Source organism: Humulus lupulus, chromosome 5 (assembly GCF_963169125.1).
Source record: "Humulus lupulus chromosome 5, drHumLupu1.1, whole genome shotgun sequence".
In the NCBI taxonomy this organism is placed as follows: Eukaryota; Viridiplantae; Streptophyta; class Magnoliopsida; order Rosales; family Cannabaceae; genus Humulus; species Humulus lupulus.
In genome coordinates this window covers 153,937,809-153,954,627 of record NC_084797.1, presented here as the reverse complement: position 1 = coordinate 153,954,627, position 16,819 = coordinate 153,937,809, and the positions used below count along the sequence as shown (strand labels likewise).

The 16,819-nt window shown below is 34.8% G+C and overlaps 1 protein-coding gene across 1 annotated transcript; it reads right to left on the bottom strand.

The window, feature by feature from the left end:
- Positions 1-57: 57 nt before the first annotated feature.
- LOC133777767 (UV-B-induced protein At3g17800, chloroplastic) lies at positions 58-8,189 on the bottom strand. Its single transcript, XM_062217502.1, has 3 exons — positions 7,946-8,189; positions 6,404-6,684; positions 58-981 (listed from the first exon to the last, which is right to left on the bottom strand). Exons 1-3 carry the CDS (start codon positions 8,084-8,086, stop codon positions 180-182), a joined length of 1,224 nt encoding a protein of 407 aa, XP_062073486.1. The 5' UTR covers positions 8,087-8,189; the 3' UTR covers positions 58-179.
- Between the last annotated feature and the right edge of the window lie 8,630 nt (positions 8,190-16,819).

Genomic DNA, 16,819 nt, shown 5'->3' with positions numbered 1-16,819 from the left:
CAGACATTTATCTTTTTTTTTTGGCACAAGTTTAGACAATTAGTTTGTGATTCTACGAAAAGAAATGTGATTCAGGAATGATGTTGCCTAAGTTTGTATGTTTAGACCATATATGCTCTCATCATGACAATCAAATTTATACAACCTCAGATAACAAAATAATATACAATAAAGATATTTTAGCTCTTGACGAAGTGATATTTGGATTCAACATGGTTTTCTGCATCCCACAGGAATGATCCAAACGCAACAGCCTCCAACACAAGCATTGCCAATCCAGAAAACGTAATCGAAATCACTTCATCATTAGATGTATCTATTGAACCATCTGCTGCAATTTTAATGTCAGGCCTACCAAACAGGGCTTGAGTTTGCTTCTCAATCAATGAAATAGCTTCCTTGGATCTTATAGTAGCATATCTCTGAAGTGTATCTGCATCTAAGTACATCACATAAGATCTAAGTCTGTATGACTTACCTTCCCCGTCACTGTCAACATCATCGTCATCAGGTGGTACCCTGATCAACGATTCAGGATCCCATAACCGGTTTGCTGGTGATGGATCTTCAATGCTATCTTGTTCTTTAATGAAACGCTCGGGAAGAGTTTTCATGGTTCTCTCAAGTTGAAACCTCTCATCAACTCTCTTGAGAAAATATCCATACATGATTGAAGCAGCATATAGTTTTCCAAGTTTTATTTTGCTGATCTGAACAATAGATTCTAGAGGCCCTACAACCCGCTCTCCAAGCACAAGGGATAAGTGACTCTGGATCATCTCGAATGCTTCAGGAGAATGAATACACTCTAGTTTCTGCTCTTGGTTCGGCCAAAAATCCACCCGGCCAGTGGGATCTGAAGTCTCTGATATCTTTGGTATCATCGTAATGTCATTCTCCACAAACTTACAAGCAATTAAGCAGTATAATATCTCTTCCAGTGTATTGCGCCTTTCCTTGTCTTTGACTTCAGCTATTCTCCTATATACATGGCATGATTCAAAATATGTTGATCCAAACTAAAGCGTAGAAAGTAATAGTGGGAGAAAAAAGATATGTAAGTAAAGCAACACACTGAACCAATGAGAAAAGTGAATGTTCAAGGCAAGTATTTAGAACAATGAAATGGAGAACTTTCATAACAGAAAAAATGGGTGTTGTATTTGGATGGCAACAACAGTGACACCTGGGGCCTATAGTAAGAAGTAAAAGCACTACATAGAATAATTAGCAGAGAGAAAATTTGCAGTGATTTTGATTTTAGTATAACGGATTGTAATCTTCCATGTATCCACTCAGAGTTTACAGTGATGATATTGCTGCACTTAGAAGAAGGCATGTTTGTAAAATCATCTAGAATTCACAAAGAGCAATAAACAATGCGTATCTTGCTTTTCTAATATTTTGTGCATGCTTAATCTAAAGATTAATTTGAAATTCAACACTTAATGCAGCATTTGTATCCACACACGCCCAAAACTCGTGTGGATGGATTAAGGAATTAGTTTTCAAGTACATGAAAGGACTGCAGAATTTTAACGTTCTTGTCAATTTCATTTTAAGTAACTTGTGCAAAATTATTGGCTTCACAAGGATCAGATGTATCTTACAAAAAATGCATCCTCAGAGATAGAGGTACAATTTACGTTGTATTACAAAGAGCATACTCCAAAGATAGTCCGTCCCCATCTCTACAAATCCAAATTCAATTTGTAAAAAAGCTGGTGTTTGTCTCAACTCAAGACATGACACCATCCTCTTCCACAAACCATATTCCACATGCATATATATAACCCTATATAAGCATATGCATTTAAACATCAAGACAGTACATATTCAGTCAAGAATATTAGATTTAAAGATAATTTTATCCAAGAATTGTGCTTCACCATCACTTGTTTAATAAAGAAGGTTTCTTCAGAAACAGGGTGGTTGTGAAAACAGTTTCAGAGTTGAAATTACAAGCTAACTCAAAAAGGTTTGGCATGGAAAAAGGTTAAAGACATAAATAGGCTTAAACAAAAGCCCACAGCCATTAGGGTTGAATCCTAACTAGGGATCGAGTTAATAGATACTAGTACTTTTCACAGCACAAAGCATCCTAAACCATATATCTATTGCTTATGCTTTTTCTGTACTGGGGAGCAGTAATTCTCTGGACCAGTGTAATTCAAGTACAGGACAATTGAGGTAAGCCTAATAGAGAATTAAAATAATGTGTTTAATTATTTTAATATTTAATTCTCCTAATATCTTTAACTGAACCGATTCTTTAGTCATTAGTTATATATTAGTTTTATATTAATTCTTTTTTATAATTAGAATAATGTGTTCCTAGTTATTTAGTTATAACAAATTGATTCTTTATGTAATTTTATATATACACGATAAAATCAATGAAAGGCTTATGCCGTTGTTCATTTACTCATATGCTTGTATATGCTTCTATAAAGCCTACACGCAATATCAATACAAAGCCAAAGTATTCAAATAGTTCACATCTATGAGAGAAGCTGAAAAGCACTGGTCTCACAAGTATCCTGTGAGGACTGAAAGTCGAAGATCATATGTCCAACCATACAAATACATAAAATAGATTCCAGCAATTGTGGACGGATCTGCTGGGATCTGTTCGGTAATTCTAAGAAAAAAAATAATCGTTTACTTTCCTAGTTTGTCTCTTTTTCTTAAAGGAAAGTCTTTTACATCTATTAGCTGTATTTCTTTTTTCTGCGGTTACTTGTTTGTATTGTGGCTTTGGTTCTAAGAAGACTGACTTGAAAACACGAAATAAATAAGTTTGGATGACACATTTAATTTTCGGTTTTTTTTTTCAATCTACTTATAATAAACGGGTCATTTTTAATCACATCCAAGCATATATAGATATAAGCATTAGAATAACCAGCTCTCTTATTTCAAGTAGTATACATGTAGTAAGAATTAATATATACTTTTATACAAAGTTATATACGTTTACATATTTTTTAATATGCAAAAATTTACTTTAAAAAACCGAGTACATATCACCAAAATTTATATTGATATGTATAAATATATATATATATATATTCTATATATCATAGATTATATCAATACATGTTACTAATATAATTTTATGTTCATTTTTATTTATTTTTAATTCTTAAATTTGTATACGTAAGGATTATCAGCGGATGCCTATACCCTACCCACTTCACTTGAAATAAAATAATAGGGTATGGATAGAGCTTTTCTAAAATGTTAGTCATGGAATAAACATATCCTAACCAAACCCGACATGTTTCTCTCTGTACTCCAACTCAAGCTGGCCAAGAAAAGCTAAAACACACGTCCCACCTCCTACCTTTCCATCAACTGATCCCACTTATCATACTTAGAACGCTCAAAACTCAATGGTAATGGATTGATTAGTTAACTTAATAAAAGAAAGAACCATTGAGCCATATTACTAATATTCCCCAACAAACGAGTCACCTTGGTGTTTTTAGACTTGGAAAACTTTGCCCAAATTTTCAAAGGAACCTAAGACAAGGAGAACTACAGGTAACTGAATACTTCAATATGATTAACAAACTCTGGATGGAAGTAGATTTATTTGACACAAAAAAGTGGTATTGTCCTTGAGATGCTACTCTATACAAAACAAGACAAGACAATGAAATGGTGTTCAACTTTCTGGCCAGTTTCATCATAAATCGGGATAAGGAGAGAGGCAAGCTACCCAGTATATGACATGTACCTCAGATTGGTGAAGCTTAGGCTGAGAGGTCCAAAGGGAAGAGAGTGAAAAGGTTAGTTATGCAACCAGAGCTACATGTTTAATCAGATAAACACTCAGATTGGTGAAGCTTGGTGAATCAAAAGTTTGCAGTCATATGAGAACTCTGAACTTGCAAGTCGTGGTCCTGAAAATCGTGCAGATTATCAGAGTAATCAAAGAGAAAACATACAGCATGATCACTGTCAACAGCCTCATCACACCAAAGAAACTTGTTGGAAGCTCCATGGCAAACCAGTAAATTGGGTATCAAGCAGACTCAAGAACAGTGAAACTCAACAAGTTCCTCGCCCTACCACGATCATCAGGTATCTCTCTCTTGGCAGAAAAATATATTTTTATGTTTAATGAAACAACAGAAAATGGAGGATCTTGAACCATAGACTCAAGAGCAACAGATCTCCTGACAGGTTGTACAAAAGAGAACAATTGCCAGAATAAATAAGTCCTATTATTTCTCTGAAATTTGTTCTCCATGCACTTCTTGCAATCTTTTGCATGCCAACAAAATTACTAGAGACCAATTGTGCTATAAATTTATCACACTGGTGTAATTTTTAGAACTTGAATTCGAGAAAAAGAAATGACAGAGCTAAAGAGCATGGTGAACTATACTATTTTGAAAAGGACACATTTGAAAATAAACAAGCTCAGACTAAAGTGGGCTAATCTTCACTGTCAACAGAACAAAAAATAATGTTATGGCACAATATGTTAGGCCCAATTTTTTTATTATATGAAATAATTATTTCCTTCACGATTCCATAATACAAACTCATTTCAAAGTGAGATTTATTAGTTTGTTGAACATCAGCATACATTTTTCCTTCACAAAGTTATAATCCTTATCCTTTCATTCGTATTGATATATGGGGTTCCTCTTGTGTTCCAACTCTTTCAAATAAAAGATGGTTCATCAATACATGTATATGTTGATAATATTATAATAAAAAATCTGAAAAATTTTCAAAAACTTCTATAGATGAATTAAAATCATCACAATACAAATATACATATTATTCATACTGTTAATGAGGGAAAAAAACGCTTCAACTAAGTTCTTGGAAATTTTTTCACTAAAAAATAATTTTACACATTAATACCCCACAATAAATTGGTATTTCAAAAAGAAAAAATTGCCATCTCTTAGAAATTTCATGTTAATCAATGTTTACTACTATGTTCCCAAACATTTTGGAAATATGCTATTCCCTCAGCCCATTATTAATCAATTGTCTTCCATACGATCAGTGGCTGATCTACTCATTGGTTAGAGGAAAATTTGCCAAAAAAAAAATACATGGTAAAAATTTGTAAAAAAAATAAAAATACTACACAGCAATTTTATGATTTAGCTAGTCTTATTCTCCTCTCAAACATTTTTTTTACTTGGCCCCCTATAAATGATTTCTAATTCCGCCACAGCATACAAGTCCCTCAACAACAAACTCCTTTGACTAGTCTCGTTATGTGTTTTCCTCATAAACGATCCTTCACTTCACTCTTCTCAAAACCCTTTGGATGCTCAATTTTTGTTCATATCCATACCTGTGATAGGAGTAAAGTTGATTCAAGTCCCCACCAACACATCTCCTTAGGGTATTCTGCTATTCTAAACCCTTCACTTCACTCTTCTCAAAACCCTTTGGATGCTCAATTTTTGTTCATATCCATACCTGTGATAGGAGTAATGTTGATTCAAGTCCCCACCAACACATCTCCTTAGGGTATCACTGCTATTCACTAAAAAAAATTATCTCTATAGGCGTAACTTTCTTAAAAAAGAAACAGTGGGAGAGAGTTATGTGGTGAAGACAAATTTTGAATACTATATAGGACTGTCCTAACATAGACCCACCAAACATAAACATGAGTTCTAGCCAGCCTACACCTATGCCCGAGCTTGTACCTACACCTGCATTCAAACTATACCTATACCAGTTAAGCCTACATTTGTACCATCAAGCTTACACCAACCTTGTATGAGCTATACCTACCCAACCGAGTCAATGGTGCCCATAAACAAAAACGATGCAGCAGGGGAAATTTACCAACGAAACCAGATTTGCATGAAAACCATACAAAGTGACAGATAAAATAATCCTCAAGTAGGTAACATAGACATGAGTTACAATCAGCCTAAAACCTCTGTCCGAGCCTATACCTACACCTACATTCGAGCTATACCTACACCATCTAAGCCTACATCTGTACAACTCGAGCTTACACCAACCCTATATGAACCTATACCTACCCAATCTGAGCCTGTTGTGCCCATAAACAAAATTGATGCAGCAGGGAGAAATTTACTCACGTAAACTGAGTTGTGTGAATACCATATAAAGTGGCAGATACAGTATTCTTCAAGTAGGTAACATGACATCACAATCCCAATAAGCGTAGGGGTTTGGAGTCAATTATCCGAACTTTTTTAAAAAAAATTCTGAACGTAAATCTTGTAAGATTACCCACCATCAGGTTTATAAAGTTTATATTTCAGTTTATTTGACATTCAAATATGTTTATCTCAAGATAATAAACAACAATTACAGTCGATTAATTGACCAATATGATAACAACAACACAAATATAATTATTAGAGAGGGAGATTTTAGTACTTACTTGTAGAGTAGATCTTGAGGAGGAGAAGATACATCCTTTTTCTGGGTATCATCTCTGTCAGTTTCAAGGTTCTCAAGCTGCTGGTCAATGGCTGCAGGAAGTAAATGTGGATGTGTTTGCAAAATTTGGGCCAAAAGTTGGCCAACAGGGGATTCAAATTGAAGAGGAGCAAATGGCACCGAACTACCACTTGAAGACTCTGAGGCTCTCACAGACACATCTCTTGCTCGGTACTTGTACAGCCCGTTTCCAAGCTTGGGTAGATAAAAAGAAGGGCAGCTCTACCCAAGAAAAAAAAAAGGAAAAAAAAAAAGCAGTCAAAACGTCAAACTTCATACAAAGAGCAAGAATAATAAGGAAATATGAGAATAGCAACAGACACAAGTAGAATACCCTAGGAATGTGGTATTATGGTATTGAGGTAAGGCATCTATGAAATGGGCCAATAAAATTACATGTAGAAGATGATATTTAGAAATGGCTATGAAATGTTGAAAAATAAAATGACTAGAATACTTGCTTCGCATTTTTTCCATCAGTCATCTTGCTTTCCAAAACTAACAACTATCAATCTAATTTTTCAGGTGCTGTGTAAAGTGTCACATCAACCAAACCGTGTTTCCTCGAAAAAGTCGCAACATCCTATTATTACAGCTAATTTAGTTATAATGTTGTAATGTAATCTATACTTCCTTTCATTCATCAGGAAAAAAAAAACCCTGTATGATAAACGAACAAAATTAAGGAGGACGGTAAAGTTTGATGAACAATCAAACCCTTTTTTTTCAGCAGTTATTAACCGCTAGGTTCAGATATTGAACTCAAAGTTACATGAATAAACTGGAATTGGAGATATTGTATGGTTGAATTTCGACAATTTATAACCAATAGTTTTGAATCAGCATTCATAGAAATTAACTAGGTGACTGCCTTAAAGCCACACCAATACAATTCGTGCCAAAACTACGCAATTCATACCTCATCTTTTAGAAGGAACAAACCTAACAAGCACTGATTAAATTCCATATAAGACTATTCTCATATTTAAAGCTCCAACAATATCGTAAATGTAAAAATCCAAACAAATTTGGACAGAACTTTTGCGAAACGATTTTAAGCGACATTTTTGTATGCACCTGAAAGTGAAATTAGCAAAATGATTTTGGCGCGACAAGGTGGTTGCACAGTACATGAATAAAGAACCACCTATTTTGATAATTTCAGCTCGTAATTTTGGCATATTCCTCTTATTTGGGCATCAAAATAAATTTTGTTTTAACTATTGGCATAGACTACTGTCACTCTGTTTATTTCCTCATATATATGCATATGTATATAATATCATTCTATATCTGAGAAAATTTTGCCACGAATAGTCCGGTAAACAAGAATTGCAGAGGAAACCAGGGCCGTATTTGTATTTCTATCTCAATTGGAAGCTCCTTTAATTACTTGCAATGAAAAGAAAATTAAAACCTGTATCATTTTGCCTCAAACATAATAGTCCGTAAGCGAAAGAAAAAGACGAAACGTTGAGCTTACTCTGAAAAAACCGGCCGAAAGAAAGAACTTGGAATGGGAGAGTGATGAATGACAATGGAAGTGTCTCAAGTCCGGAGCCTTCAGACCACCGACCTTAGGAATAACAAACGTCGCGTCGCTTACTACACCATAAACTTGCATCTTCGTTCTCTCCTCACCACACCTCTGCAAAAACTGTTTGTTTCTTGGGAAATTTTTGTTTTCTATTCTTCTTTTCTTGGGATATTCTTTTCTTTTTTTTATTAATAAATAAAAATAATTCAATAAGAGTTGCGAATCTAAACTTAGGCCTTTGATCCATTTCGACAGTCTTGGCCCAACATTATAGGGGAAAAAGAACTAGAATCTAGATTTTTGAGCAAAATAGGCCCTTCTATACAAAGGATTTAGATATATGTCCCTATTTTAAATTTATCAACAAAATAATTTAAGTCATTTAATAATTGATAAAAATAATTTATTTTTAATTGAAAAATATCATCCTTTAATATTGATCATTTAAAAAAATAAATATTTGAATTTTTCAAAGTTTAAGATTCTTATTTGGTTAATTTATCAATTTGTTTTATTAGTATATTTATTTTTGCTTTATTTATATACATATATATGAGGAGATCTCCTTAGTACAACTCACACCTCTTTTTGTATATACCACATGAATAATTTTCAGTGCGATTTTTTTTAAGATCGTGTATATTATACTTATTTAGAGTATCTTATAAATTTTTTAGAAAATTCTGAATAATTTAGAGTACCGAAAATAATGTTCAAACATATTGTTTCCCAGATACATAAAAAAAAAATTAGTCGTGCGTGCAAAAACCATTTTGAATTTTATTTTCAGTACTGTAAATTATTTAAAATTTTCTAAAAAATTATAATTTACTCTAAGTAACTACAATATACACGATTATAACAAAATTCGCACCGAAAATTATTCACGGGTGCAAGAGTTGCACCATAAAAAAAAAATATATATATATATATAAATATCTATGTTTACTTTTCGTACATCATATTTTGAGCTCTGGTATATCTGTTTGTTTGGTCGATATATTTATTTTTATCTATGGTATATTAATGTCTGTCTCTGTTATATCTATTTGTTTGTTTATTTGGCTAGTTATTTTTTTTAAGTAAATCTGCTTGTTTAGTTGATATATCTATTTTTGTCTTTGGTACATTTATGATTGTCTCTGGTATATCACTTTTAGTATATTTGTGTTTGTCCCTGGTACATTTGCATGTTTGTTTATTTGGCTAGTACTTTGTTTTAGATATAGCCACTGATTTAGTCGGTATATATATATATATATATATATTTTGATCTCGTGTATCTATGCTAGCTTTTGGTATATTTATTTTTACTATAGTATATATGCTTGTTTGGTTAGTAAATTTATTTTATTTGGTAGCATATTTGTTTAGTATATCTATTTTATATAAAAAATGTGTAGATATCAGAAATTATTGGTTTTAATATTTTATTTTTGTTAACTTTAACAGAATATTATAAATATTTAACGGAATATACATTTGAAATTAACTAAAAATATATATTTATTAATTATATTAATATAAATTCAAATATTATAAAATATATTATTATTATATTTAATATAAGACTACATATAATAATTATATTAGTATAATTTCAAATTCAAATGTTATAAAACTAAATATTTGATAATTATATTAATATAAATTTAAATGTTATAAAATATTATTATGATAATAATATATAATCTTAAATTTTTACTAATTATATTAATATGAACTCAACAAAATATTATTATTATAATAATTTTTAAAACAAAATTAGACATTTAATACTTTTATTAATATAAAATTAAATATTATAAAATATCATTATAATAATAATAACAATATATAACACATAATCTTAATTTTTATTAAAAAAATTATAATTAAAGTTTAAAAAATGTTATTATATTATATTTATATATTTAAAAAAAATCATAAACAATATTTTGGTTTAATTTTTTATTTAATATATTTCTGTCATTTTTTTATATATAATATTATTTATTTATTTAAAATTTATATGATAATGATATAAATTTAATAAATATAATTGATAAATTCTATAAATAAAACCAAACAAATTTGTAGTATATTTATGTTATATTTGTTTTGTATAAATATATATGGTATATATTGTTCCAAGACTTTCTTTTTTATAAAATTTTAAAAAAAAATGTTATTGTTGTTTTTTGCATTTTTTTTTCTTGCTCTGCTGATCATATATAATCGTGTAGATAAAACAAAAATATATATTTATATATATATATATATAAAATCGTAATTACAAAAGATAAAGAAAGCGGAAAAAATAGTGAAATAAATGGTAAAAGAATCAAATCATAAGGGTCTATTAATTTTAAAAGGTCATTTACTTACTAAATCTAAAAGTTAAAGGTGGGTATTTATTAGGGCTGTACGCGGTGCGGGTAGTGCGGTTTTTGACCATTTTTTCAAACCAACCCGCGCATGCGGTTTTTCTAATTTTCCAAACCGCACCAGCATCGCGAAACTAAAAAATCGCAGAAACCGCACCGCAAAAAAATGGTGCAGTTTGGGTGGTTTGGACTACCGCCAAATAATTAAACTATCATAAATAATCATATTAATATTTCAGCAACACCTAAAGCTTAAAAATAAAAAATAAGAAAACTTTCAACAATACAATAATCTTAATAATGGCTCAACAAAACACCTAAGAAAATACAACAAACTTGAGACTAATAAAGTTACAACAACAACAACTATAAGTCAATAATCTTAATAAAGTTTCAGCAACACACCTAAAACAACATAGAACAAACTTGAGACTAATTAAATTCCAACATCAATATGAAAGATACAACTAAAATACTTTCAGCAATAGAATAAAAACACAACAAACACCAACTTCCAGCTCCAATGTAGAGTCCAAGAACTTTACTTAGCTAATTGTTAGTAGTATTATAGTATGTTTAGTGTTATCTTTGTTACTATGGATTTTTGGTTCAGACCGGGAATTATTTGGACACTCATAGTAGTACTTATAGATTTTCTAAGTTTAACCTATAGTTTAAGAATATTAAGTATAACCTAAGGTTTGATTATATGACTGATATTAAGGATAGTATTTGTTATATTATAAGGTTTAGATATCAACCAATAGGATTTTAAGCACATGTTATGAATGGTAATTAAGGATTAAGTATTTTTGAGGATTAAATTAAATAAGGGTAAAGTTTGAATGTTATAGGGTCAGTCAGCAGCTTTGAGTACGTTAAAGGCTTAGTCAAGGCTGTTTACTCCATTCAAACTTAGCTAAAAATGTGTAAATTCGTGTTTAAATATTCAGCGTGTGCCGATATATCGCAGCTATAGGGGGCGATATATCGCAGCACGTAGATACGGAAAACACGAATCGATGCACGGTCGCCTCGGGAACAGTGGTCCAGGCGATATATCGCCTATAGGGGGCGATATATCGCCTCCTCCAGCATATGTTCAAATGTTTTTGAATTCATTTCCTTTCAGCCATTCAAACTCCTTCAACAGTCCAGCATCTTTTGAACGAGTCTTCAGCCTCTGCTGAACGATTATTCAAATGATTTTCACCTAAAAAGCCATTATTTTTATTCAAGTAAAATCAAGATATTTTCATTCCCAAACTCTATAAATAGGACCTAGTACCCAGCCATTATTCACCATTTGCTCTAAGTTCAGAAGCTGCTAGTGTTAAGTGAGTGTGAGAGTGTAAACACTTGGTTTGGGGAAAAACTATAAGCTTAAACATCATAAGCTTATCAAACACTTTGGGAAGTGAGTTCTATAGTATTTCGGTGGAGGTTAGATTGATCTTGCAATCTTTGAGGTAAACCCAAAACTCTAGTTCCTTTCTGTATTTTATGTTATTTCCTTTCTCAAAACCTTCTACTCAGTCCCCTAACCTTATTCTTATTTTGGTTAGGGAATCCAAGCTCTTAAGCATATAAGTCGGTAAGCATGTTTTTTTTATGGTTTAGTCTTTTCATCTCTTTCATTTCATCTCCTTTCTTTAGACTCACTCTTTCTTATGGTTTTAGGAGTGTTCCAAAAGTCCCAACTCAGTCCATAATCCCGGTAACTTTGGTAAGGAAAATAGGCTAGAATCAATATGTTATGTGCTTATGTTATCTATATGTTTTATGTTATTAAATGTGTTATGATATGTATGTATGTTTGTAGGCTTGGGCATATGACCCATATGGCTAACAAGACCCCAAATGGGTTATGGGCATATGACCTACTTAGCTAGTAGGACCCCACTAATTCCATGGGCATATGCTTGTTTAGTCTATGGGACCCCAAGTAATAATGGCCATTATAATAAGTGTATGTTATATGTATTATGTTAAGTCTTTATGTTTTTTTTTATGAAATTATGTATATAACTTTGTGTTAGATTTTCCTTGCTGGGCATTAGGCTCACTCCTTTCTGTTTATGTGCAGGAAAATAAGCTTTAGAGGTGGAAAGATTCGTGACGCTTGGAGGATGTGTATCGATGGTGAATGGAGTCAAGGGGCCGAGCGTTATTCGATTCGAGGATGTAGTTTCGGTTTTATGTCTTTTTACATGTATTTTCCGCACTAATTATGTAATGTCTTATTATTTTAAATTATGTTTTGTTTTAAAGACAATGGGATCCCATATCAGTTTTGGTATTTACTTTGTAAATAACTCTTATTTTGCAAGTTATTCAATAAATTATGGTATTTTCGTAAAAATGTAAGTTTTATGTATAGTTTCGTTAATGGTCCAAATAGTCTAGAGTAGTGGGTCGTTACAGTTGGTATCAGAGCAAACGGTTCCTTCGCATGAAGAACTCCTCGATACACATGCTCAAAGCTCCGAATCGGACCGCCAAGTAAGTGTTTAAGTTACAAGTTACAAGTTACTTTGTCTATGTGTATAGCTAACAACTTTAGTGTTTATGTTTCAGTTAAGAATGAACGGAGCCTTAACCTACCAAGATATCCGAGCCATTAAGGCCTTAAAAAGAATAAGGGAGCCAAGAAACACCGTAGGAGCCCTAGAAAGGATTACTCGAAGGTTGCTTTTGTTTCACCAAGCGATAGGTGGCCTTCAAGAGGCTAAACAAATAATGCTAAGATCAACCGAGCAATATGTATTAGTAATTAGGTTGTTTAAAGATTTTCATTCTGTAATAGCAGCATTAGAAGAGATATGGGAAGAGATGCATGAGGAGGATGAACTACCCTTAGCAATGAGATACTATTTCCTCTTAGTTAGGTTCACCTCAAAAATTGAATTTCAGTTCACCAAAGAGCAAAAGAATAGGATTCTCACCAACCTTCCTAGAGGGCATTTTGATGCTCATGATAATGATGACTATGAGGCAATAGATGATGATATGCTAGATGACGGATCGGATGTAGAAGATCCCGATTTTTAGATTAGTAGTTTTTATTTGTTTTATTTACTTTTGATTGTAATAAGTGAAATTGTTTTCCAAATGAATAAACATGCTATTTGAATATCATGTGTGAGTTTGATTCTATTTTCGCAATCATAATAAATACTAAATAAAATGAATAATGACTAAGTTCGGTGAGGGTGGATACAAATCAATGAACCTGGTTTCCTTATTGAGAGTTAGGGGGCCTTAGTAGTGGGAACGATTTTACTGATCCCAGCCCTCCCTCAATATGGTTAACTTTGGAACAAAGATAAGTTTCGAGCCTGAGAATTAAGTCATATAGGATGATTAGAAACACACTTAGAAAATAAAGATGACTTGTTTTTCTAAGTATAGAAACCCGCTCTAATAATAAATAAAGACCTATATAATTTTTCATAAGAAGTCATAATATATAAGTCCGAGTTATGTTTGTTTTAGAATAAGTTTTTGCCTTAGAGCCTATTAGGAAAAGTTCTAACATGTTTCTTTCAACTGTTAGAACTCTGCTACGATGTCTCTCCGAAGATCTGCACGCACCAATGGAAACGCCTCCAACGATGTTCCAGCGACCAATGCGGTCCCTACCGTTCGCCGAAGGGGAGTGCGTGCTACTGCTCGCCGCAACGCGCCGGCACAGCCAGCCGACAACACTGCAGAGATTGCCAGACTGCGACAACAAGTCAAGGAACTTCTGCAGCAACAACGCCAGCAGGCTCAATCTCAGCCTCAGCCTCCGCCACAGCCGCAGCCACAGCCACAGCCAATGGCCCCAGCACCCCAACAAGTTGGTCCATATGGGGGATGGCCTATGACGAATTACGCTCCATACCCTGTGCAGCACATGGAGCCAGTGTACGAGAGGTTCCGCAAGCAGCACGCTCCGAACTTCGAAGGGACTACGGACCCCTTTGAAGCAAAAGAATGGCTAAGGAATGTGGAGCCAATCCTAGCCCACATGAACCTCAGTAATGCTGACCGCATATCCTGCGTCTCGTCTTTACTCAAGAAAGATGCCAGGATATGGTGGGATTTGGTCCAGCAATCCCACGATGCTGCCACCATGACGTGGACCCGATTTGTGGAGCTCTTCCACAAGAAGTACTACAATTCAGCGGTACTTGCTACGAGAGTTGAGGAGTTCACCAATCTGAAGCAAGGGAATTTAACAGTGGCGGAATATGCTCGTCAGTTTGATCGCTTAGCCAAGTTCGCGGCAGAGTTAGTTCCGACCGATTATCTGAGGGTGAACAAATTCGTGAGAGGACTCCGACCAAAGATCGAGATGGGGGTGAAGCTAGCAAACCCGGGAAACACTTCATATGCCGACGTTCTTGAGACGGCAATTGAAGTAGAAAGGTTGCAGGCCAACGTGAGCAAAGAAGAAGCCAGCAGGACTGAACCTAGACAGCAGAGCCAATCTCAGGCCAGTCGGAACAACAATCAGTCCAGCAACAGTCAGTCCAACAACCACGGTAACGGACAGAAGAGAAGGCATCCTGACAACAAGCAAGCTGACAACAATAAAAGGGCACGACCAAATAATGGGGGAAATAAGTCGGGCTACGTGGAATACCCGCCATGTGCCAAATGTCAGAAGAAGCACCCCGGAGAATGCCGTGCCAACACCAAGGAGTGTTTCAACTGTGGTCAAGAAGGGCATCGTAAAAGAGACTGTCCTCAGCAAAAGCCGGAAGGAAAGAAGGACGAAAAGATGGTTCCTGCTCAGGTTTTTGCTTTAACCCAAGGAGAGGCGGATGCTAGCAACAAGGTGGTCACAGGTCAGGTTTCCATCCTCAATAAATTATGTCATGTATTATTTGATTCGGGAGCCACCCATTCGTATATTTCGTTAGGAATGATAGATAAACTAGACAAACCTAGTGAAAGATTTAGAACTAGGTTTGCAACCGAGTTGCCTTCGGGCAAAGTAGTTCTATCATCACGAATTGTACGAGGCGTACCAATCAAGATTGAGGACAAGGAACTAGAAGGAGACCTGATAGAGCTGGTGATCAAAGACTTCGACGTCATACTAGGCATGGATTGGCTAGCACGGCATGGCGCAACGATCGACTGCAGGTGCAAGAAGGTGACATTTGACACTCCTGACGGCCAGAAACTGTGCTTCATGGGACAAGCTTCAGGACTACGCACACCGTTAGTGTCATCTCTCAAAGCTCAGAGAATGATGGAGAAAGGATGCCAAGCATTCTTAGCCAACATCACGAATGTGGAGAAGGAGACATCACTCAAAGTTGGAGATGTTCGAGTCATACAAGAATTTCCAGAAGTTTTCCCCGATGACTTGCCAGGGTTGCCGCCAAATCGAGAAATAGACTTCACGATAGAATTAGTACCAGGCACCGAGCCTATCTCTAAGGCACCATACCGGATGGCACCTATGGAACTCAAGGAGTTAAAGACGCAGCTACAAGAACTCCTAGACTTAGGTTTCATTAGGCCAAGCCATTCACCATGGGGAGCTCCGGTACTATTCGTGAAGAAGAAGGACGGAAGTATGCGCATGTGCATAGACTACCGTGAGCTGAATAAAGTAACAATTAAGAACAAATACCCACTACCTCGGATTGATGATTTGTTTGATCAACTCCGAGGCGCGACTGTATTCTCTAAGATCGATTTACGGTCCGGGTATCATCAGCTCAAGGTGAAGGGAGAAGATATCCCTAAGACAGCCTTTAGGACTCGTTATGGACATTACGAGTTCTTGGTTATGTCTTTTGGTCTTACTAACGCGCCAGCCACGTTTATGGACCTAATGAATAGGGTCTTCAAAGACTACTTGGATAAATTCGTCGTTGTGTTCATCGACGACATTTTAATTTACTCCAAGGATGAAGTGGAGCACGAGGAACACTTGAGGATGATTTTGACGCGATTGAAGGAGCACCAACTCTACGCGAAGTTCAAGAAATGCGAGTTTTGGCTCTCACAAGTGGCGTTCCTCGGGCACATCATATCAAAAGACGGAGTTGCAGTGGATCCATCGAAGGTAGAGGCCATGAAGGATTGGCCTAGACCAAAGAACGCGTCGGAAGTAAGAAGCTTCCTAGGGCTAGCAGGTTACTATAGAAAGTTTGTAGAGGGCTTTTCTAAGATAGCCACTCCACTCACCAACCTGACCCGGAAGCAACAAAAGTTTAACTGGAATGATAAGTGTGAGGAAAGCTTCCAGTTGCTTAAGGATAAGCTTTGCTCAACACCAGTACTTAGTGTCCCAACACCCAACGACAAGTTCGTTGTCTACTGTGATGCTTCAAAGTTAGGATTGGGATGCGTACTGATGCAAAATGACAAGGTGATAGCCTACGCCTCACGTCAGTTAAAGGAGTATGAACAACGCTATCCAACTCACAATATGGAGTTGGCAGCGGTG

Coding starts and splice junctions, on each gene's coding strand:
- LOC133777767 (XM_062217502.1), bottom strand. CDS start 8,086: ATGCAAGTTTATGGTGTAGTAAGCGACGCGACGTTTGTTATTCCTAAG. Junction 6,685..7,945: donor TTTCGGCCGGTTTTTTCAGA/GTAAGCTCAACG, acceptor TTTCTTGGGTAG/AGCTGCCCTTCTTTTTATCT. Junction 982..6,403: donor CCTCAAGATCTACTCTACAA/GTAAGTACTAAA, acceptor CCATGTATATAG/GAGAATAGCTGAAGTCAAAG.